This window comes from Pagrus pagrus (genome assembly GCF_965226575.1).
Source record: "Pagrus pagrus genome assembly, chromosome: 10".
Classification (NCBI taxonomy): Eukaryota; Metazoa; Chordata; class Actinopteri; order Spariformes; family Sparidae; genus Pagrus; species Pagrus pagrus.
Genome location: NC_140194.1, coordinates 12,231,502 through 12,252,685, shown reverse-complemented (window position 1 = coordinate 12,252,685; position 21,184 = coordinate 12,231,502). Strand labels below are relative to the sequence as shown.

At 41.8% G+C, this 21,184-nt stretch overlaps 5 protein-coding genes across 8 annotated transcripts in view; 1 reads left to right on the top strand and 4 right to left on the bottom strand.

The window, feature by feature from the left end:
- Positions 1–524: 524 nt before the first annotated feature.
- On the bottom strand, positions 525–3,610 carry LOC311263926 (zinc-binding protein A33-like; the record flags this gene model as incomplete). The annotated part of the gene is made up of 6 exons (XM_084364301.1): positions 525–1,133; positions 1,213–1,331; positions 1,413–1,435; positions 2,364–2,594; positions 2,767–2,862; positions 3,218–3,610. 6 exons carry the CDS (start codon positions 3,608–3,610, stop codon positions 583–585), a joined length of 1,413 nt encoding a protein of 470 aa, XP_084220427.1. The 3' UTR covers positions 525–582.
- A 496-nt stretch (positions 3,611–4,106) lies between these two features.
- On the bottom strand, positions 4,107–11,994 carry rapsn (receptor-associated protein of the synapse, 43kD). The gene is made up of 8 exons (XM_084363219.1): positions 10,707–11,994; positions 9,796–10,134; positions 9,062–9,220; positions 8,159–8,257; positions 7,900–8,022; positions 7,754–7,807; positions 6,842–7,041; positions 4,107–6,590 (listed from the first exon to the last, which is right to left on the bottom strand). The coding sequence occupies exons 1-8, from the start codon at positions 10,929–10,931 to the stop codon at positions 6,518–6,520; spliced, it is 1,272 nt and encodes a 423-aa protein (XP_084219345.1). The 5' UTR covers positions 10,932–11,994; the 3' UTR covers positions 4,107–6,517.
- A 102-nt stretch (positions 11,995–12,096) lies between these two features.
- On the bottom strand, positions 12,097–16,105 carry kbtbd4 (kelch repeat and BTB (POZ) domain containing 4). 2 transcript variants are annotated; one of them, XM_084363217.1, is made up of 5 exons: positions 16,021–16,105; positions 14,629–15,103; positions 14,400–14,541; positions 13,600–13,706; positions 12,097–13,481 (listed from the first exon to the last, which is right to left on the bottom strand). In XM_084363217.1, exons 2-5 carry the CDS (start codon positions 15,088–15,090, stop codon positions 12,621–12,623), a joined length of 1,572 nt encoding a protein of 523 aa, XP_084219343.1. In that variant the 5' UTR covers positions 15,091–15,103; positions 16,021–16,105; the 3' UTR covers positions 12,097–12,620. The 2 variants fall into 2 exon arrangements, with proteins under 2 accessions (XP_084219343.1, XP_084219344.1); XM_084363218.1 differs by lacking the exon at positions 16,021–16,105 and adding an exon at positions 15,839–16,014.
- Positions 16,106–17,881: 1,776 nt separating this feature from the next.
- LOC311263359 (protein FAM180B) lies at positions 17,882–18,776 on the top strand. The gene is made up of 3 exons (XM_084363361.1): positions 17,882–18,013; positions 18,171–18,244; positions 18,360–18,776. Exons 1-3 carry the CDS (start codon positions 17,947–17,949, stop codon positions 18,705–18,707), a joined length of 489 nt encoding a protein of 162 aa, XP_084219487.1. The 5' UTR covers positions 17,882–17,946; the 3' UTR covers positions 18,708–18,776.
- A 42-nt stretch (positions 18,777–18,818) lies between these two features.
- ddb2 (damage-specific DNA binding protein 2) overlaps positions 18,819–21,184 on the bottom strand; it is a 75,404-nt gene continuing 73,038 nt past the window's right edge. For all 3 annotated transcript variants that reach the window (XM_084363358.1, XM_084363357.1, XM_084363359.1), the window contains 5 exons: positions 20,755–20,932; positions 20,415–20,560; positions 19,464–19,619; positions 19,334–19,379; positions 18,819–19,245 (listed from right to left, as the gene is read on the bottom strand). In XM_084363358.1, the coding sequence (XP_084219484.1) occupies positions 18,998–19,245; positions 19,334–19,379; positions 19,464–19,619; positions 20,415–20,560; positions 20,755–20,932 (774 nt within the window). In that variant the 3' untranslated portion in view covers positions 18,819–18,997. The remainder of the gene's footprint in view (positions 19,246–19,333; positions 19,380–19,463; positions 19,620–20,414; positions 20,561–20,754; positions 20,933–21,184) is intronic.

Here is a 21,184-nt window from a genome sequence, read left to right as displayed (position 1 = left end):
ATGTTAATTGGATACAAGTTATAAGTCGCTAGCTGCACGGCTAACTGAGCTAACTAGTGAATTGCTGTGGTTACTCTCTTGATATGCTGCCTCCTATGATTTTGACGGGAGGCCAGTTCTTACATATCGCACCTTTAACTGAAGTCGGCACCACTGTTAATACCCTGCACCGTTTTGGCATTGAGTAGATGCACGCCTCCTGTGCAGTGATACAGTACGAGTGTAGTTTGAAGAAAAAAGAAAATAGTTCCTACATGAAACTGCTCACAACAAGGTCTGTGTTATCTTGAGTAGCCAGGTCATAATTTCTGGGAAGAGACATTTCTGTTTGAGTTTCTCAAATGGATTTTCTTTGCGCTTTGAGCACCATAAGCTGAGAGCCCTCTAGTTCTGTTATATTCAAGAGAAGGCCGACATCTCTACGGCTGCAACTCACACCAAAGAGTTAGATGGATAGATAGCACTACAGATAAGAGAAGTATGTGTACTTGATTCAGGGGTTAACTGACGCTTTAAACTGCGACTTCTCTTGTTTTGATCAGCTGTAGCAGCTATAACACACACTCATACTGAGCTGTATGTCTACTGTACATCCACTTTTATTGTCTGAGGACAGATAGTCAGTGGGCTGGAGGTTTTCCCATCTTCACACAACCCAGGGGAGAAGTACGGGAAAACCCTCTCTGTAAACTTCTCACTGAATGTGTGTATTGTAGTCGAGTCAGCAGCGTTGATGAAAACCACCTTTCCTTTGTCACAGTCCAGTTTGACAGTAATCTTCCCAGGCTTCTGCTTCAACGCCAGCTTGGTGGGAGGCGATGTCTGAGCCCAGAATGAGTCTCCATTAGACAAGCCGATCACCCAGAAACCCTCGGCGGGGTTGAGGAAGACAGTGCTCTTCCTTTTGATAGACTCTCTGGCCACTCCGATGTACCAGTCTTTGCCTTGGCCCACCTCGACGGTCCAGCTGTGCTTCCCAGATTTGAAGCCGGTAGCTCCAAGGACACACACACTGCCGGTGCAGCGCTCAGGGTTGTCAGGTAGGGGCTGCTTATTGCTGTATTGTACACAGGTCAGCTCTTCAGATAACTTTAAGTTGGACTGGGCCGTGTTTGGATCCAGAGTGATGGGAACTGAAAGTGTAAACAAAGTTCAGCACATTGAAAACAGTTTACAGTAAACTTTAACTTCAGCCACTGTCTTTTTACCCACCATATTTGACAATGTTGGCCATCTTCTTCCAAACTCCATACTTGAGTGATGTCACATGCTTTGCAGTGTTAATCAGGATATCTCTAATACACTCAGGCTGTTGAATGGTGCATTTGGCCCTGAAACATGTTGTAATGGTTACGACATTGCCATGTGGAGACAGTTTATACTAATTGGAGCAGATAGGGTGATATACATACCTTTTTTTTGTCTTCTTGTAGTCCTGAGGTCACAAAAGGAAAGTGAAGAAAGGCATCTTATTAACAAAATGTGAATATGCACGTCACATGTAGGTATACGGCTATTGGAGATAGAGTAACGCTGGCACAGTGACTCCAAACCACAAAATTATATAAATGGGCAAAGGTTCTATCCCAGTCGGATGTTTGTCAGGTCAAAATGTTTAACACTGGTCACCACATAGTATACTGCATCAAACCCTCCCAACAAGTGGGAATACAGAGACAAGAGTACGAACAAAGATGAAAGGAAGTGTCAAAATATTTAACAGAACAAAATGTATTTAAATGTATTTAAACACTCTTCGCCTACATTATATTTTTACCTCCACCAAGGAGGTTATGGTTTCACCCGTGTTGTTGGTTGTTTGTTGGTTGGTTTGTCAGCAGGATTACACAAAAACTACTGAACGGATTTCCACAAAGCTTGTATGGAGGACGGGTCTCAGCCCAGAATAGACCCTGTTAACTTCTGGATCCAGATAAAGGGACGGATCCAGGCATATTTCTCACTTTCTTCAACATTGCAAGATTTTTTTCTTCAGGAAATAATGCATGGATCTTGAAGGAAATCAGGCGTATTTAGGTGGCTGGTATCTGGGAGTACAAAAGGGGACTATCGGGCCTTGGCAGAGGTATGCGCTCTTCTGAGCACCATTGTAATTTAGCCATGCTAGCAGCGTGGCTGGGATGGCAATGTCAACCAGTCTGTTGACTCAGACTGAGATTTCATCATCCCAAGGGGAATTCCTTTGCACAGGAGGGAAACCATCAGACAGACAGATTCATGGGATTGAAATCTTGTCCAATTCAATAAATCAGTAGTTTGGAGTCAGTGCTGGTGTTACTCTTATCAATGTTGAGAGAGACTTCTATAATGTTGTGTTGTGTACATAAAGGCTGTACATTTACCTTTAAAAACGGCAAGTCCCTCACTGTGAGGGCCGTCTCAATATCCCTGATGGTGGAAGACATAGTTTCGATCTGCTCCTGGATGGTTCTCAGCTTCTCGCACATCACCTGCTTCTTGATTTCTTCTTCCTGTTTGAGCACCTTCAGTCTCATGTCCTCCTCCTCAAACAGGAACATGTGAAGCTTCTCAAACTCCTCCTTGATTGCTTTCTCACTTTGATAAGCCTGGGTCTGTAATGTTGAGGAGGCTGTTTATTCTCGGCAGTAAACAAAAAGGAATGTTTGTGTGCATCTGTCAGCATGGCACTTTCTGGGAAGTGATTAAAACTAGTCACACTCGTTAGATAAAGGTGTGAGTAGAGGACGTGTCATGGGTGATGACAAGATGACTAGTAACTTTTACCTGAATATGGGTCTTTGTTTCCTCCCATTGCTCCTTTGTCTTGTTCAGTAATCTGAGCTTTTTCTTCAAGGCCTCCAGCATGAATGTAATTTCTTTCTAAAACATTTATAGAAGAATCACAAGTTAAAATTTGGAGCTGTAAGAGTTCATTTGTGGTCAGAAAATGTATTAACAACTCTGTTGATTGTCTATTTTCTGCTTTTCTGTTGAATATTTTTGAAACTACATTTCTTTAGATTTAAAAGAAGATGTCTCCTTGGACAATATTTTGATATTTCTACTATATAGAGGAAACATTTGACATTAATCCCCCTCTACGTCTAAAAAAAACCTCCACCCACAGTGGAAAACAACAGATCTTTACTCTCACAGATAACTTAGTGAATTCTGCGTTTGGTGTGTATGTACTGTAAATCCCCTTGTTATTTCCAAGTTTCTATTTTTACCCTACCTTCTTCTGTTCGGCCGCCTCCTCCACCGGACAGCACTCATGAACTCTGTGCTGTTTTGATGTCTGGCAGACGAGACAGATGAGCTCCTCGTCATTCTGACAAAAAATCTTCAGCTTCTCATTGTGGAGACAACAGGTTTCTTCATTCCTGTTGGTCTTTCGCACCTGAAATGTGTCGGCAGCTATCTTTAGAGCCAAGTTGATAGGAGGCCTCCCAGGGACGGCCACAGTGCGACACACAGGACATTCTCGACATCCTTTCCATTCCCAGAAAGCCTGTAAACAAACTCTGCAGATATTGTGGCCACATTTTAGGAGAACAGGAAAGGTATAAATGTCCGAGCACTGAGGACAAAGTAAGTCCGCCTCAGAGAGCGAGCCCGTTGCTGCCATCAGGTTTGAAGTGCTCCTGTCAAGTGAGGTTACTGGAAGGCTTCCCTTCCTGCTCTTCAGGTGCAGTGACTGTAGGCGGTGCAACCTTGAACGCATGGTTGAAACTTCTGTCAATGCTGGCGAACGAGTACTACTGGTTCACCACGTATCAAGTGTCCTATGTACTTCATGTACACCTGTTATTATAAAGTGATGGAAGAAGACTGATATTCACTTTCAGTGTCAAAATTAGTGAAGAAAATAAATGAACAGGGCTCCAGACTAACTTCTTACACTGGCTGCACCTAACTTTTTCACTTAGGAACACTGGCACATGATTAACGTGCACCCAATAATACATTTTAATTACATTTCTAATCACAGCATGTAAGAGAGGAAATATGTTCTGTGGGCTAATATTGTTTCAACTGTCTACATACCCAGTTCATGTTTGTTAAAAAATATCATGTCAACAGTATATCATGGGCTAAAAAAAAAAGGTATAGCTACACTTAAATTCATTTTCAACGCACTTTATTTTCCATTTTCCATGTTTCCATATGCGACACAGTACCACGGTTTGACTCAATGCATAAATATATTAACAATGCATTTTAGTCAGACTCTAAATCAATAAAATCACGGTTATATCAACACGATGTCTAGAAAAACATAACAATTCTACAAGTATTTAAATGTTTTATTACTGCATTAATCCTCTGAGGAAGGCAAAACTTAGAGGCAAAAACAGAGGTAGTTTAAACCATTAAAGATGAGTGGCTGCGCTGTCAGTAAAATCGTATTTATACCCCAGAACCGAGAGTAAAAAGTGTCGAGAATATCTTTGCTATACATTGATCGTGCTACAGGTAAACAGACATAGAATCAGCATTATTTTGGATGCAGAGACCTCAGACAGGTGCTGTTCAGGAGTGAGGTCAAAATGAAAGAAACATAAGTGCTTGTGCAGTAAAAGTTAATTGGGTTAGTTGGGTCTCTCTCTTTTAATGCAGTCAACTTACTCACATGTTGAACAGAGAGAGAATCTAAATACTTCGTATTTTAAAGCTACAGCTATTCGTCAAGTTTGATTATAAGTGTTTCTAAAGAGCTCAAAGGGCAGCACCAAAGTCTACACATTGCAGTGTGTTTACACGTCTTGGGGAATAAAACTGCATATGTGAACAAAGTAGTATAAAGCCTTTTGTAGGTCCAGAGGAAGCTGCATGTTATCTGATAAATTGCCTCCAGTGATGTCATGCACACTCTCTGGGTTGCATTGTGGGTAATGTAGGCGACAAATTCTAAAAAGGAAGAAGAAAACGTGGAATAAAAAAAGGCGATGTCTCGTTCTGCTGTAATGATTTTGATAATTTGTCTTTAAACTGTCCATTATGAGTCCAACAGTGTTGCTCAAAGCCTGGTGCCTACATTACCCACAATGCAATTTAGCTACTGAGTGACATCAATTGAGGCAATCACATGCAGCGTCCTCTAGCGCCACAGAAGGCTTTCAACTTTTTTTCCCCACATAAGCAGTAGTTATTTCCACAAGTAAAATGAGTGAAGTTATCCTTTTATAGCTAATTATTTTGTCCTAGCTGTACCAGACTTTACCGAAAAGAAATTTAGTAGGAGATTAAAGTTTTTGAGGAAAACTTCTGATTGTGAAAAACATCATTTAAGCCAGAACGATTTTAACTGAAAAGGTTTTTTTGTTTTTTTTTAAAATCACAAAATGTCTAAAACACGTTGAACTAATATATAAGGGATATGAATGATAAAAGCAACTGGATATTAAGAAATACTATAATTAACAATTCTGACATAAGTAAATACAGTTTCATGGATACACAATCTGATGTAATCCAATTGTGTTGCTTTGCATTGTGAGTAAAACATGCAACAATAAATGATGTGATAGCTCAGGTTTACAACGCCTCAGCAAGTTAATCATCTCAACCCGACTATTGAGATTGTACCATTAATTAATATTTACATACGACTACAAATACGAAAACACTACATTAACACAAACTGTATGCAACTCCTCTAAATAATCATCTGATGAGTGTGATTGGTCAAAGAAGACCCTTTCCCAATAGGTTTCCTTCTCAACAAAATCATGTTGATGTCACACTTAAGAGTAAAACATTTCCAGAAATGGACAGAAAAGGAATTTCTATGAACACAATGTGTGTTGATCCTGCTCCTTAATCTCACTGAAAAAGGAGAAAAAACAGCTGCATGAACCTGTTTTGTAAAGACATACTAGTTTCTGAATGGTTAAGAGATTTTCGTTTTTTTTTTTTTTAGGTTTTACAAAACACCTCAAACTTTCAAAACAAATTAACATGAGAATAGTATGTACATGAATACAATAATAAATATACCATGTATGAAATCAGGTAAATTCAGAAAATGGCTCTGTGTTGTGATAAAAAATAAATCTGAAAACAGTTGAGTATGTTGTGAAAAAAGGTAATACAACAATTCGTGTGACTAAGATTAAAGAGTTACCACTGACTTTAATAAACAACTCTAATGCATTAAATAGCAAATACAAGTAATAAATGCTCTTCGGACGGTCCATGTTCCTCTTGATTTAAATTCTGCAACAAACGGCCAGTCGTCAGAGACAATGTAGGTTCTTTCTTCTTCAGCTTATATGGAGATGTAACGCTGTCAGTTACACCTCCTCACTCAGACTGATGTCTTTCAATAAGGTGGACGCCTTGATTGTGTCCTCAGAGCCGAACTCTGCGACACTCCGGGTTCGGTTCAGCATCCTGTGCACAGAGCAGTGGATTATTACTCCTCAAACATCTTCGGCACATCCTGAGGCTGCCTGCTGCTCTCAGATCAGTCAGGAGCCTGCGAGGCTTCGCCCTGTGTCTGCAGATCCAACGCACAAACACAGTCTCACAATCACACAAATCCAGGCTTCATGGAGGACTTGAAACATTTAGGACAACCCTTTGTCCCGTTTGTCTGCAGACACCTGAAAGGATGAAACAGCTGAGTGTCAACGGCTTTATGTCAGCGTGTAAATATGTTGAAAATAAAGAATATTAAAGGTCGTCTTTGACTGGATTTCTCTTTAAAACAGATCAGAAACAAGCATTTCTTTTACACGCAAAGTTATGTGCGCAGAACACACAATCAAAATTACACCTAATCATTTGTGTTGTCTCTCAACTTCATGTGTCAAAGACAATGAAAGGTGACAGCACAATGTGCTAAAACACCCACTTGAGATGGAAGATGTGGGAACAGGGTAAGGCCTGCAGTTTTTGGTCCCTGTCCCCGATGGACTCTCCACACATGCCGCAGTAGAGCTCCAGCTCCTCGACACACTGCAGGAACTTCACCACCTGCTCTCTGAGCTCCTCCTGCTGCCCCCGGCTTCGATAAATCCCTTCGCTCAGGCAGTGCACCTTCAGCGTACACAGCTTCAGATAGATATCAGAGGAAGACCATCAGCGTCACATGTAGACTGTGTTTGTGTGCAATATACTAGCTTGTATGATTTACAAAGGTTCTGTGTCGGATGGCAACAAATGATTATTCTCATTATTGATACATTTATAGATTGTTACCATTTTTTTCCATAATTTATCAGGGAATAAGGATCTTGATGGAAAAAATCAGGCATATTAGGTGGCTGTATCTATGAGTGAGTATAAAAGGGGACTGTTGTACCTTGGCAGAGTCATGCACTCAATATCTGATCAGCTCTTTAATTAAGAGGCATTGTTATAAATTCAAATCCCCAAAGACACTTGCAGACGTTTTCAGTTACGCTGCTGATGAGATGTGCTCAGGTTGGGGTTGTGCAAAGCTCAGCAGAGGTTTACGAGAGGTCATCGTGTACTCATACTAATGACAAAATTGTAAAGTGCCCCACAAGTAAAACTAACAATTATCTTGTGTGCATAGGATAAAAAATGTAATCTTTCGGGACCTTGAAGTATTTTAACATTTTTATACGTACAGTACACTTTCCTGGTGCATCATTTCTGCTCATAAAATTACTAAAATTATTATTTCATTATTAAAATAATTTCTAAGTAACTTCCTGTCCGTTGGCTTATCGATTAAAGGACTAATCTCTGCAGCTCTACTTGTGTGTTTTGTCTTGTGTCCTGTGCAAACACCACTTACCTTGTTTCCAATTCCATCAGCCAGTTCCTGTGCTCGCTGCAAGGAATCAAGAGCCTGTAAAATAAGGAATGAGGGAGGGTGTGTCAGAGTTTCTAGGTGAAACAATTTCGTTTCGCAAGGACAATGTGTATTTTAATTACAGATACCTTGTCAAATTCTTTCTGCACAAGCCAACACTTTGCCACTCCCACATAGACGTGAGTTTGTCCAAGACGGTTTCCAATCTCAGTCATGATGGCCAGCGCAGACTCGTAGCGAGGGAATGCTTTCTAGATAGACGAAGAGAAACACCAAAGTAAAGCTCAGTATGTAGAAAATATCCAAGACAAAACGTTTTAGTGAGAAAGCACAAAAATATATGGACTAATGAAACCCAACAAGTGTGCACAAATGGTGGCACCTTACATCAACGTCACGCCTGCAGCGGTGTATGTCTGCAAAGTTTAGTAGGCACAGAGCCTGCAGAGGACGGTCACCGTGCTGCAGAGCAATCTTCATCGATTCCTGTTGAAGAGCAAGACAGAGATTTTAGAGAAGAGAGTTTTTCTGACCTCCTCGCCTGCCGTACCAAAGCTCTGCTGAAATCGAATGATGGGAAATCATTTTGTATCATTTCTTTCCAGTTCGTTAGAGAGATAAAATCAAATTAAACTGGCGGTATAAAACTATAAACAGCCATAAATATAATACGCATCCTAAATTAAGTGTCATTATGGATGCAACTATTTTAAAAGGTTGCTTTCAATTAAAAAACGGACAGCTGTATTTTATTTGACTACTTTCACAAAGGGATGCACTTATTTCATTCAGCAGTGTATTTTCACATAAACCCAACTGAGAGGCAGAACGTGGCACGTTGTTGTTCCACCTTTAGGACTCCTCTCTTCTCTGGTATTGTAAATATGAGGAGATGTGTAAACTGTTTGGCTAAAAGCGTTTGGCAAATGTAATAAATCTGAAACGCATCCTGCTGTCTTGTTACTATACTTTTACACTCCAAGGCAATGACATCAAGATATTTTTCACCCTCGGTACATTATTAGAACACAGTGAAGACTAAAGCCACCCACTTCATTAACACTTTAAACCTCGGTGAGCATATTTCTGTCGAGGTCTAAGGCCTGGTGCAACACAACAACTGGCGCCCGCACCTGTCCAGAGAGAAACATCTACTGTATCTGCAGCTCGGACACCAGAACGGTCAAAGGCGTCGGGGGAGGAAACAAAAACTGTGACATTCTCCGCAGACTTATGTAAGTTTGTCTTTGTGGGATGCATCTCTTGTGTGTTGGTTATATAAAACAATACCTCACAGCATTCCATGGCGTCTGGCAGGCGCTCCAGTTTCCTGTAGGCGACAGACATGTGGTACTGGCTCATGGCTCGATACTTGAGGCTCCAACCTTTGCCATAGTCATTGACGAGCTCAGCTGCTTTGCAAGGGAAGAACAGGGCTTTCTCGTAGTCCTGTTGGCAGAGGTTATTGATGAGTAAGACCTCGGATGTCCAATTATTGCCCACAAATGGCAGCAAAGTCAGATGTCCAATTTAGATACTACTGACACAGACTTCTTGGTTTGTGTTTCCCTTCCTGTGACCGAGAATCTTACCTTTCATCAGGCACAATATATGTTTTCTGTCATAAAATAACGTGACATACGAGTGCATTCCTCAAACGCCACTTCACCACAATCCCATTGAAACCAATCCTCCCCTGGAAGCCGAGGGATTACTCTTACAAATCTCCGATGTCAAGGGTACTACATAAGCCCCTCGCCAGCCAGCCGACTCACTCCGCCCTCGTTTTACAATGCCCAGCACTACATGAGCTAACCATTGATGATGTTTGCGTGGATGCTCTGCAGTGTTATCATACTCTGGCATCAGTATTATTAAATGTGCAAAACAGACGCACGTGCAATCCATTTAATGTTTTACCTGAGAAGTCTGTCAAAGTATTTTAGATCTTTTACAGCTCTGATTGTAAAATAATTTAACAGACAATGACTTAAAAGATGTAGGAATTTGCCGTGCAGAAGTACCTTCAGATGGACGTAGATGTTGCCCAGACTGCAGCACACTCTGCACTCCAGCATCTTGTCGTCGTTGTTGTGTGCGTAGCGCAGGGCCTTCTCGTAGCTCTCCAAAGCTTTCTGGAAGACACTGAGGCCCAGGAAGGCGTTGCCCATGCTCAGACACACCTGGCCGTTGAGCTGCAGGCTGACGGTGGTGCCCTGCATGTTTAAGCAGGTCTTGCAGTAGGACACCGTCTTCTGGAAGTCGCACAGCTTCTCGTTGCTGCGCGCCAAGTTCAGGTATCCCTCCGTCAGGTAGTCGGGGTCCTCCATCTCTCTGGCCGTGTCGATTTGATCGAGAGCGTACTGCAAAGAGAAGGTAAGGTGAGGGACAACTTGCAGGAAATTTGATTTAAGTTAGAGGCTGGATAAAAGAATAAATAAGACCTAAGGCCTCTGCTTTATAAAGTCCTCGTTAAAGCTGTGTGAAAGAGAGTGGGTGCCGCTTGAGTAAAGATAATTATGTCAACAAGACACCCCACACTGATACTCGGGTTGCAGGGCACTTATTTACTCTGCATCGCATGGAAGCCACAAATTAACCCATGCTTCTCAAGATCACTGTAAATGGAACCAAGGAGGTGACTTTTGACCTCCTTGCGTTCAATAATCACTGCTAAAATGCTGCTGCAGCATGAACTGTAGCAGACATGATGACATATAAAATTGAGTGGCAATACAGTGGCATTCAACCTCTCTCTCTCACACACACACACACACACACACACACGCTACAGCTGGTTGCATAACAAAATATGATCAGCCTTAAAAATGTGAGAAATGTCTTAGTGTGAATTATTTAAAATCCACATGACAACACAGCTATTAAAACATATTTCACCCAAATTAAACCTTTTCAAATTGTCAGCTGTTCTTACCTTTAGCATATCTTTATATTTCCCCATTTCTGAGTGAGCTGTAATCAGGCACCCCAACACCCGAAACTTCCCCCCAGGATCTGAGGTCTTCTCCAGCACTTTTGTCCACACATGCAGGGCTTTGTCTGTCTGGTTGGACTGATACAACCTCAGGCCCTTCTCTATCTGCTGCTTGGTTTGGTCCTGGCCCATCTCTGGTGCAAGGCGCCTCATAAAAATATTCATTCGTTTAGGCCATGCAATTTCAGTGAGGCAGCAAGAAAGTAGATCCTTGCCATGCACAGTACGACTCCAAAGAAGATCCCTTGAAGATGATCCTCCTGAGAGGGTCGGAGCCAGAGGGCCTACAGGATCCCGCTCTCTCAGCTCCGGCTGTGCTGAGACGGAGAGGAAACTGGATCCACCGAAGTAAAACGGCAACACAGCAAGACCATTATCACCAGAGAGAGCTGGAGAAATACCTTCCCCATTTAACCGTGTGAAGATCCCTCGTTCAAAAAATTCTCCCTCAGATTTCCGCTTGAAAAATGCCAAAGAAACACGTTTCCCACCGGAGTGCTAGCAGCGATATCCCAGAATATCTACTCCCTCCACACCCCAGCGAGAGGAATTCTCAGCACCGACCCCCTCCACCTTCCTCCTACTGCTGGCGCTACAGCAGATGGCCTTGTCACTCTAGACCATGTGTCCCTTCAGGAATTCTGTCCTGCCCTCAGCAAGCAGTCCCAAGGTCACTACAGCTCCTAGCGATCTACCTTCACACCAACCCGCACTCGCTGAAACACTGGACTGCACATTTTTACATTGCAACCCTCTGGAGCGTTAAAAACACGTCCACAAATGGATCCCAGCGGACTCTCACATCATGTGGGGGTGTGAACTGCGATACAGGGGCTATAAACAGCTTTATTGCCCAACATTAAGGGACTGCATGTCAGATGAGGCTAGTAGTGGCCGTCAGTTCCTATTGGGAGTTCTTATGGAGGCGCATATGTGCCCCCAGAAACCCCCACCCTTCATCTTGGCGTCAGCAACTGATGCTTAGAATAGTTCACAAAGTCTGACATGTTACTGGGTTTGGGTTTCAGCTGCACAGCCTCCTGCAGCACATCAATGGGATCAAAGTTCTGGCCTCTCTGTAGTAGCTTTCTCTCCTTCAACCTCCCCCCCTCCACCCCCCTGCCAAGGACAAAACAGGCACCTTTATCACCTCGCCATTCACAAGATGCATTACCAAAGATAAATACTGTTGGGAGTTATGTCTTTGTTGAGCTAGTGCAGATTTTTTTTCTAAATGCATCGCTGCATAATTGCAAGAATGAAAGTTTCTAAATCCCCAGTAATAAACACAACAGTGACATACAGTTAGTGCATGAAGACTGACAGGACGTAACATTTAGCTACAGCGATATATTTAGCATTTCTGTCAACAGTTTAACTTAAACATCGTACATCAAGAAATACAATCTTAAGACAAGAAACAGTGAAAAAGTTAGAAAAACATCGTCCGTCATCATGTTTATGAACTTTAAATTTGACATCAGAGGACATTTAACCTACAACATCATGATACACTGATTCACGTACAATATACTGAAGGATGTTTTATGTTCAGTTTAAGTTGTTCATGCGTATCAATAAACCAGCAGTGCACAGGAAAACAATGTCAGTTAGTTCAACACTGGTTACAGCATCATCACAAATTGTTTGACCTCTCCGCTAACAATGAGACACAGACACACACACGCACAGCAACTGTTTGTACTGGTCAGAATGGAATGAGTGACATAGAAACCAGCTGAGTAAATACATTTAGAGGTCCTCTCAGGATGTCTCAACAGTGGAGTCATGGTAAGTTATCCAACAGTGTTCCCTGATTCTCTGCGGTGAGATCGTGAACATCCAGACGACGCTTCAGGCCAAAACAAACTGCCAGTTTGTGAGGAGGATTTTTATACCTCTGATAACGGAGACGACAGACGTGGCCGGGTTAAACTTTAACGTGTTTGCGTCACCTTTCTTACATTTGTCCCTGAAGACGTATATGCAGCCGTTACAGCTGGCCACCTTCCAGAGTGAAGGAACGCAGCTCCACACCTCTGGGAAGCGAAGGCGGGTGAAGCTCTCCAGCAGAGGGTTGTAGCACACCAGCGAGTCTCCCTCCGCTACGATGAAGATCACGTCCATGTGGACCGCCGCGTGCATGCAGCCTGCGAACGGCAGCATGTAAGGTTTGATCTGGCACTTCTGGGAGCTGGTGTCAAAGCACTGAATCAGTCGAGACGGCTTTGTAAAAAAGTCCATGTCGTTCTCCTCCCCTCCGAGCAGGTAAATGGTGCCTCCGAGATTGACGCCAGCAGCCCCGGACACTGCCGTGTCCAGTTGGCTGGTCTCTGTCCACATGTTGTCCTTCACTGTGTAGTAGATGACGGCATTAGAAAGAGTGTCCTGCAACGTCTTACCTCCTAGTGAGTAGATAGCGTCCTCAGTAGTGACAGAGACCATAGTATGATGGAGGCGGTCTCTGGGCAGTGGGGCGCAGCGCTCCCAGTCCATTGTGTGCATGTTGCACTTCCACATGCGTCGTGGGATGGACCCCCCCACCACATACAGGTCGCCTCCGTGTTTACAGGCTGCAGTGATCTGATGACATAAACTGTTCTGACCGCTCACGCTGATCGAATCGTCCTCGTCACAGTGAAGCGACACAGCCAAGGAGTGAGTCCGCGTTTCCTCTTTACCAATCAGGTAAATGTGGACGTTCTCACCGATTTCCTGTGGATACACAAGATAAAGATAAACCAGACACCTGAGATACAAATTATTACAACAGACATACAATTAGAGCATCCTCTTCAATGATATTTCTCAGCTCTACGTGAAATAATGTTACCTTGAGGTTTTCTTGGAGGATACAAGAAAATTCCTCTCTCTCCACCTTGTTGTGGTTTATCCACGACTCGATAGCCACTGTTGGATTCTGCGAGCTCGGAACGCCATCTGAACACAAACAAACACAAAGCCTAGTGAGTCACATTGATAAAATGAGTTTTGTTTTTATAACATTACTCATTTGGCGGGCAGAATGGCATTGAGGTCTGGATAAATGCCTCAACCATTCAGTTCCCAGAATGCCCCATAAATGTGTAATCAACATCACGTGACTGTGACTGTTTTTGTATGTTTTTAATAAGTACAGATGATGTAATGGAAAACCACTTTCCCAAACCTTCTATTGTTTTTAATTACATATTTTTCAACCACATAGGCCACAGCTGGATATCAGCCATTCCAGTAAAGACTGGAGTTCAACCGTACAGAAACACTAAACTCAGCTGGAAATGTGTAACAGTGTCACAGTGAACATAATTTGAGTTTTAGCTTTGGGTTGAATGTATGATCATTGGATGCTAAAGCAGTGGAGACTTGACATATTAACATACTAGCTTCTACTGCATTATGGTGCGATGATAACTTAAGCCTGACAAAGTTAAAGTAAACGTCATGCCCATCAGGATGGATTATCTGACAATGTCTTAGTTCATCTTAATATCATATGGAAATTAAAGATTTTTTTTACAAAAGGACACGATTTGGGAAAAAAAGATATGATTTGAATTGCAGTAGTGGCTTATACTAAAACACTGTTTCAGACATCACGGCACATAGTGATAGGTCAGTGATGGTCAATACCTTTGATGATGTCCAACAGAAGACAGAGTGGCAGATTCAGAAACTCTTCAGTCTGATGCAACTGAGCCAGATGGATTTTAGCACAATGCTTGGCTGCAGTATACAACTCCTGGTCACTGTGTCTGTCTGCAAGCCACATCACCTGGACAAAAAAAAGCCAATCATGAAACTGATACTACACAATTACAACCATGTAGCAAAGACTGTTTTGTGAGAAACAGTGAATCACCTGCAGGCAGTTCTTGACCTCGACTGTCCGTGAGAGGAAGCGAGAGCACTCTTCAAACAGCGCAGTCAGCTGGTACATATCTGCCATCTCATAGGTGTCCTGCAACTCCTCCACCCTCAGTTTAATCGTGCCGTGATAGATGTAGTCAATCAGCAGCTGAAAGACGGTGGCGCCCACATCCTTCAGTTCAATAGCGCGGTTGTGCGACTCTTTAAGGTTGGAGGTGAACATGGAGCGGAAGAAACTGCTCTGTGCCGAGAGCACCAGCCGGTGCAGATGAAACTCTTTGCTGTCCACGGTGACGGTGACATCGGCAAACAAGCCATCCTCCAGACACAGGTCCATGATGCTCTTCACCACCCGGCTGGAGTGGGAGCGGTCGGTGAAGGTGTATCCCAGGAAGTAGTTCTCCTCCCCCACAGAGCCTCCGACACTGAGGCCCCCATCCTCGCTGGACTCCATCTTTGCTTCTTGCCTAAAAACACACACCCAGTTTTCAGTTTGTAGGACACGTCTCGGTGAAATTAATGCAGTCTAATACAAAAGAAGTACAACAAACCCCTGCATTTATTAAGGTTATAATGCTCAGATGTTGTTGTAACTTCTCTAGACAAGCTGATTGCAGCCCGACTGATACTGAAGCCCCATATAGATGATGATGATATTGGAGTATGTATAAAATTTGATAATTTATCTGCCAATTTTTTTTAAATAAATAAATAACATTTTTTATGATTGATGATTTATGACCATGAGGACATTATGACAGGACAGTTTTACAGTTGAAAAATACACATCAGTGGTCTGTAATGGTCAATATATACATTCAATTTCTGCCCTGCAATTTCTTATTAATAACCAGCCGAAATACTAATATGTAATATTAAAAAATAAACAAATATAAGCTGATTTATCCCTCTAGATTTGGCGTTGATTCAGTATTATTATCATTTTGGATACTGTCGTAATGCTGCTGTTAAAATGTACTGTATTATACTGAAAGCCCTTTCTAATATTATCACCCCAATAAACATTACTTTAACTAGAAGAGCTTAAATATTACACACCAACCAGAAAAACGCAATATAACTCAACACCTGAGACGATTTCAGGGAAAGAATCGAAATAAAATAAAATAAACAAATTAAAAATAATCCAGTTTACAGTGACACTGGCCATGCTACGCTAACGCTAATCACGTTGTCTTTACCGTTATCTGCGGTTGTGATCAGCTAGCGTTAGCGCCCACAGCAGCTAGCTAGCTAGCTAGCTAACGTTCCCGCGACTGACAATTCAACCGTGATATCGTGGAAGCAGAGTTATAACTAAAAGTGTAAACAAGACAGAGGAGTCGTAACGCCTTAAACAGGACAAGTAAACACGCGTGGTTACCTTTATTTCCTCTAAATTTATCATTCAGGAGCAGCTGAACTCTTCACCGGAAGTAAATAAACTTTTTTTTCATCGTTCAGCTGCGAAGACGCCCCCTTGGTCTCTACTGGTGCTACCGCCACCATGTGGTGGAGCTGTGTTACTACATCTGCTATTTTAGAAATACTACCTTTCTACTTCATGTAAATACTGCTGTATTGTAGTGTTGTAAGAAGTACCAAAAAGTCATACTTGAGTAAAAGTACAGATATCATGTTAAAGTAATACTTAGGTAGAAGAAAATGTCACCCATATGAATAGTAGCCTGTAAAAGTCAATAAAAAAGTACTTAAGTATTAAAAGTACTTAGTACATATACAGTACATATATTTACATGAATGAATATACTTTTTGGATCAAGATCCAATATTCAGCATTTTCCGATTAACAGAATCAGTCTTTTTTTTTTTCTTCAAATCGGATTGTCAATAATCTAAATTAATTAAAAGTTCACAACATGCTAATGACGAAGGATGTAATCTGCAAAAATAACTAGTTACTAAAGTAATCAGCTAAATGTAGTGAGTAAAAAGTAGGCCTACGATATTTGCCATCAAAATGTAGTGAGGTAGAAGTATGAAGAAGCAGTAGTGAAGTGTGATGTGGACAAAAATGTCTGTGTTATATAATGACACTGTATGCACTGGGTCATTATGTGCAGGCAAAAAATAATAATTTCAATTATATTGCAGTTAAACTTTTTATTTTCTACTTCAGATGTGGCTGCAGGCAGAAATCCAGCTCCTTATAAAATGAATTAATTAAAAGTGCACATCATGCTAATGAGCAGCATGTCATCTGCAAAATAACTTGTAACTAGAATAATCAAATCACTGTAGTGGATCAAAATTAGGCCTGTAATATTTACCATCAAAATATAGTGAAGTATGAAGTAGCAGAAAATGGAAATACTCAAGCAGAGTGCCTCAAAATTGTAGTTAAGTACAGTCCTTGTGAAATGTACAAATATACTCAGAGTCCATTACTGTGTATGACACTCTACAAACAGTGCCTTTGTTGCAGCATGTACTGTATAAAATAACACCGTACTGTGTTGGGTTTTAAGCTTATTGCACATATTTGTCTCATCCGTTGACATTCATCCTGCCAATGGATTCTTGCTCATGAAGTTTAATTACGATAATAACACCTATGAATACTGTGAGAAAGATACTAAGACTGCAGAAAACATTTTCTTCCATTGTGAAGAAGTGCAGGATATCTTTTCAGAGCCGCGTCACCGAATTAGTGTGATGTCTGGTAAAGTTGGAAGTTATTATTATTATTATCATGAAGTAAAAAAAAAAAAAAGGGGTAAACATTTTACTAAAAGCTGCAAATACTTGAAGGTTAAACCCTTACTGAGCAAAGAAATAATTAACTATATTAATTGCAATATCCCTCCAGATTATTATTGACAAAATGCCCCTAAAAACATTTTATTTTCTAGACTTAATAATTTGGAGAAGGGCTCTTACCCCCACTTAGTTGATACTGACGCTCTTAATATTTGTTTTTGTATATTTATTTATTGTTTGAGTTTTACATTGTATTGCTCAACCTGAACACACTGGGAAAATGCATTATCCACATAGCTGCTTGTGCTAACTGGAGAATAAATGGTGAAGAAGGTCAGTTGGCTCTGTGAACTTTTAAGTCTTGCCAGCTCAAAGTCCTTCATGCAGTGGATGAAAAGAAGCAGGAATTAAAAGAGCACTTCTGTCTGCTCTGCATTACAGCCAACTGGCTTTTGGTCCCTTTTTCCAAGATGAAAAAATGTACGGTATTCAGGCTGAGCTGCTTCTGACTGGATTCACAAAAGTAGACGAGGGAGAGCAGAGGTGAGAAGGATGTGGTGTGTTATCGGTCGGTAAAAGAAGAATAAATATGAAAGTACGACTTCACATCTGCCTTCAGCTCGTTTTGTGGCTTTGGTTTGAGCCTGCGCTGCAAGGTAAGAAGAAACAAGATCTTTTGACAGCACTGTGATGTGGACACATTTTTTAAGATGTTATATAAAGACACTGTGTTCCCTGATGTAGGCACTTAGTTGATCTCCGGTGATTAATTTCAATTATATTGCAGCTAAACGTCAGTATTTTCTACTTCAGATGTGGCTGCAGGCAAAAATCCAACTTCTCATAAAACTGGCTCATCAATCTCTGATGCAAACCTGATGTTTGAGGTATTTTCTCCATTTCAGAGCTCACAGAAGTCGACACGCAGATACATTTTAAGTGTTAGGTTTTACTCACATAGTAAATAAGTGATGGACGTGTGTTTTTCTATCCTGCACACAGATCCTGCTGGGCGGGGTGGAGATGGATCAGGACAACAACATTGTCCTGCTCGACAAGGAGCTGGCGTCCATGAAGGCGGGGCGGACTTTCCTGTCCCAGATCAACGACAACATCCCCAGAAGTCAGAGCTCCATGGAGCAGATGGTGACCGAACTGCAGGGTGAGAGGAGGAGACCGCTGACTCATGCTCAGTTTGAGAGTCTCGTCCTGAGCATGGTGTACTCTGCCCACCAGGCCGGGCACCAGGAGAGAGAGGAGGAACAGGAGGCCTGGGGTGGAGTGCTCCTCCAGCTGGCAAATGTCACGGTCCATGAACTACGTGGAAGCTATCTCTTCAATTATGCATGAAAGTGCCAGTCTGTATGAGATAAATGTGTCTGCAATAAATCAGCTGCCTTAAATCTTCCTGTGATGTTTTTTCGTAACAAAAAGTGGTCAAAGATTGAGGACTCGATCATGTATGGAGCATTTTTTTAATAAAGTACAGTAGAAAAAACATTTGTGTGAATGTACAAGAGTTCCAGTTTTGAACTGGTTTATAAAAGTATATCTGGAACATTTTTTAAATATTCAAAACAATCCCTGAAGTTAGAGACACAACGAACAGTAAACAAAGGAACGAGGGAGACAAACACAGTTCACTTCTTCCTCATCTGTTTTTGTTTCGTACTCCCAGTCTTGGTCTTGGTTTTGGTCCCTGATTCCTCCAGAGAAGCCAGTTTCTTCTTGAGCTTTGCATCCACAGCAGGACCTCTCCGGTCCCGACTGGAGCGCTGCTGACGCCTCCTCTGGCCTCTCAAGCTGTCAGCGGAGGTCGCGGTTTCCTCCGGTTTTTGCTGATCGTTCATCAGTGACTCGTTTCTGTCCCAGACTAGGACTGTCACACCTGTGGGTAAACATTAAGCATCTTTATCTGACCTCGACATCGTCACTTAAAAAAACATTAATGATTGAGGTGCTTTTGAAGAACTCACCCATTCCAGTTCCGATCACTTCACCCATTGGATTGAACTTATTGACCTGTAAATACACATTTATGTGCGTTAGCGACAACAGTTTTCTTGCCTTCAGACGTCTTTCCTGCATTTTTAAAAACACACTCACAGATTTGATCCCTGCAGCGGTGGGATCTTGCAGCTGATACACGAGTTCTGCCGTGTTGGCGTCATAGATGTCGATGGTCCTCTGATCTCCTGAACAAACGCGGTCATCGGGGTAGCGGCCCGCCACGACGAGGTCATAGACAGGGTGCCACGTGGCCTACAGAGAAATAATAACAGTTGTCACACACTGACCATGCACACACAAATGACAAGATGTTGCTTCCCCCATCTGTTCCAATATTATCTACACACTACATGACGATTAAAATGATTTCTCCAACAGGTTCTTCTACACATTTGGATACTGAATGCCACAGTTTTCACGCATCTCTTCCACTCGTGCTGAACGCCAATAAGACGAAATGTGCAGAAACAAGAATTTGAAATTTCACTGTATACGTTCGTGCCAGTCTTACACAGACTGAAGTTGACGTTCTTCAATCTTAAAGGTGGTCACAATTTGACAGTAACCTTATTGAAATGACCTGCCAGGCACAGCTGATAATTTTACACTATTCACACATGCAGCAACATTCAGAAACATTCCCGTCTTATGCCGTTTCAAACATGCCACGGCAATACGGGAATAGATATTGCCACAACAATCCAACAAATGGCAGTAACAAAACACTTATAGATGCCACCTGCCCAAAAACTCAACAGAAGAAGACGAAGAGGGAACAAGGCCAGATGCACATGTAAGCAGCGGGAGACCTCTTATTACTCTCTTGGAACATGGCGGGCGAGGAGCTGAACAATGTTCTTGTAATATATTGAATATTCGCCAAGTTTGGGAGACAAGTTATGTTTTGAAAATCTAGTCTCTGCCCTCATGCACACGTGACCTCATGCAGGACATTTTCCTGAACATTTCAGGGTTAGACTGCACATGTTTATTATATTACTGTGTAAGTTAAGGCGGGGTAAAAACACAAGTAGAGAAAAAACAAACCTTGATGGGTGTGAGATGCTGAAACTGTCTGTGTGGATGCTGGATGATATGTTGAGGCTTCGACCAATCGGAGGACGAGTAGACGCGGATCTGGTCATACTGATCTGTGGTGAGCAACTTGGAGCAGTCCAGTGGGTTGAAATAGGCTGTGACAGAGAATAGGCACTTTTAACTTCTACTTCACAACTGTATTCATTATCAAAGGTATATTAATGCGAAACAAATGATTTACTTTTATATCATTTAAACGGCAGAAGTATTGCAACGTTTTTTTGACCTTTCAAAAACATGTCAAAGTAGCAACAACAGAAAGCCGGAGGTGTTTTCCTGAGAGTGTTACCTGAGTTGACAGCTCTGTCGTGAGGCAGCTCGTGGAGGAAGCTCTTCTTGTCTTTGATGTTTCTCAGGTCCCAAAGTTTCACCGTGTGGTCAACTGAGGCTGTCGCCAACAACCAATCACAGCGGGAGTTGAACTCTGCGTGGGTCACTTTGGATTTGTGCAACTTCTCTTTGAAAATCTACAAAAATCAAAACAAAGCCATCAACAACTACATTTCTTTATTGGGAGTAAAATTCAAGCACTTTTTAATGCTCCTAAAACAAAGATTTCCAGATTATCAAGGCCTTTATATCAACACATCTAAGTTGTGACTATAAATGCTGAAAATAAAGATAACAGAATTCCTTCATACCGACAGCAATCAATGTATATTGTCAGTTTATTTATATTACCAGCTTTGCATATTAATTTTGACTGCATGTTTTCATCA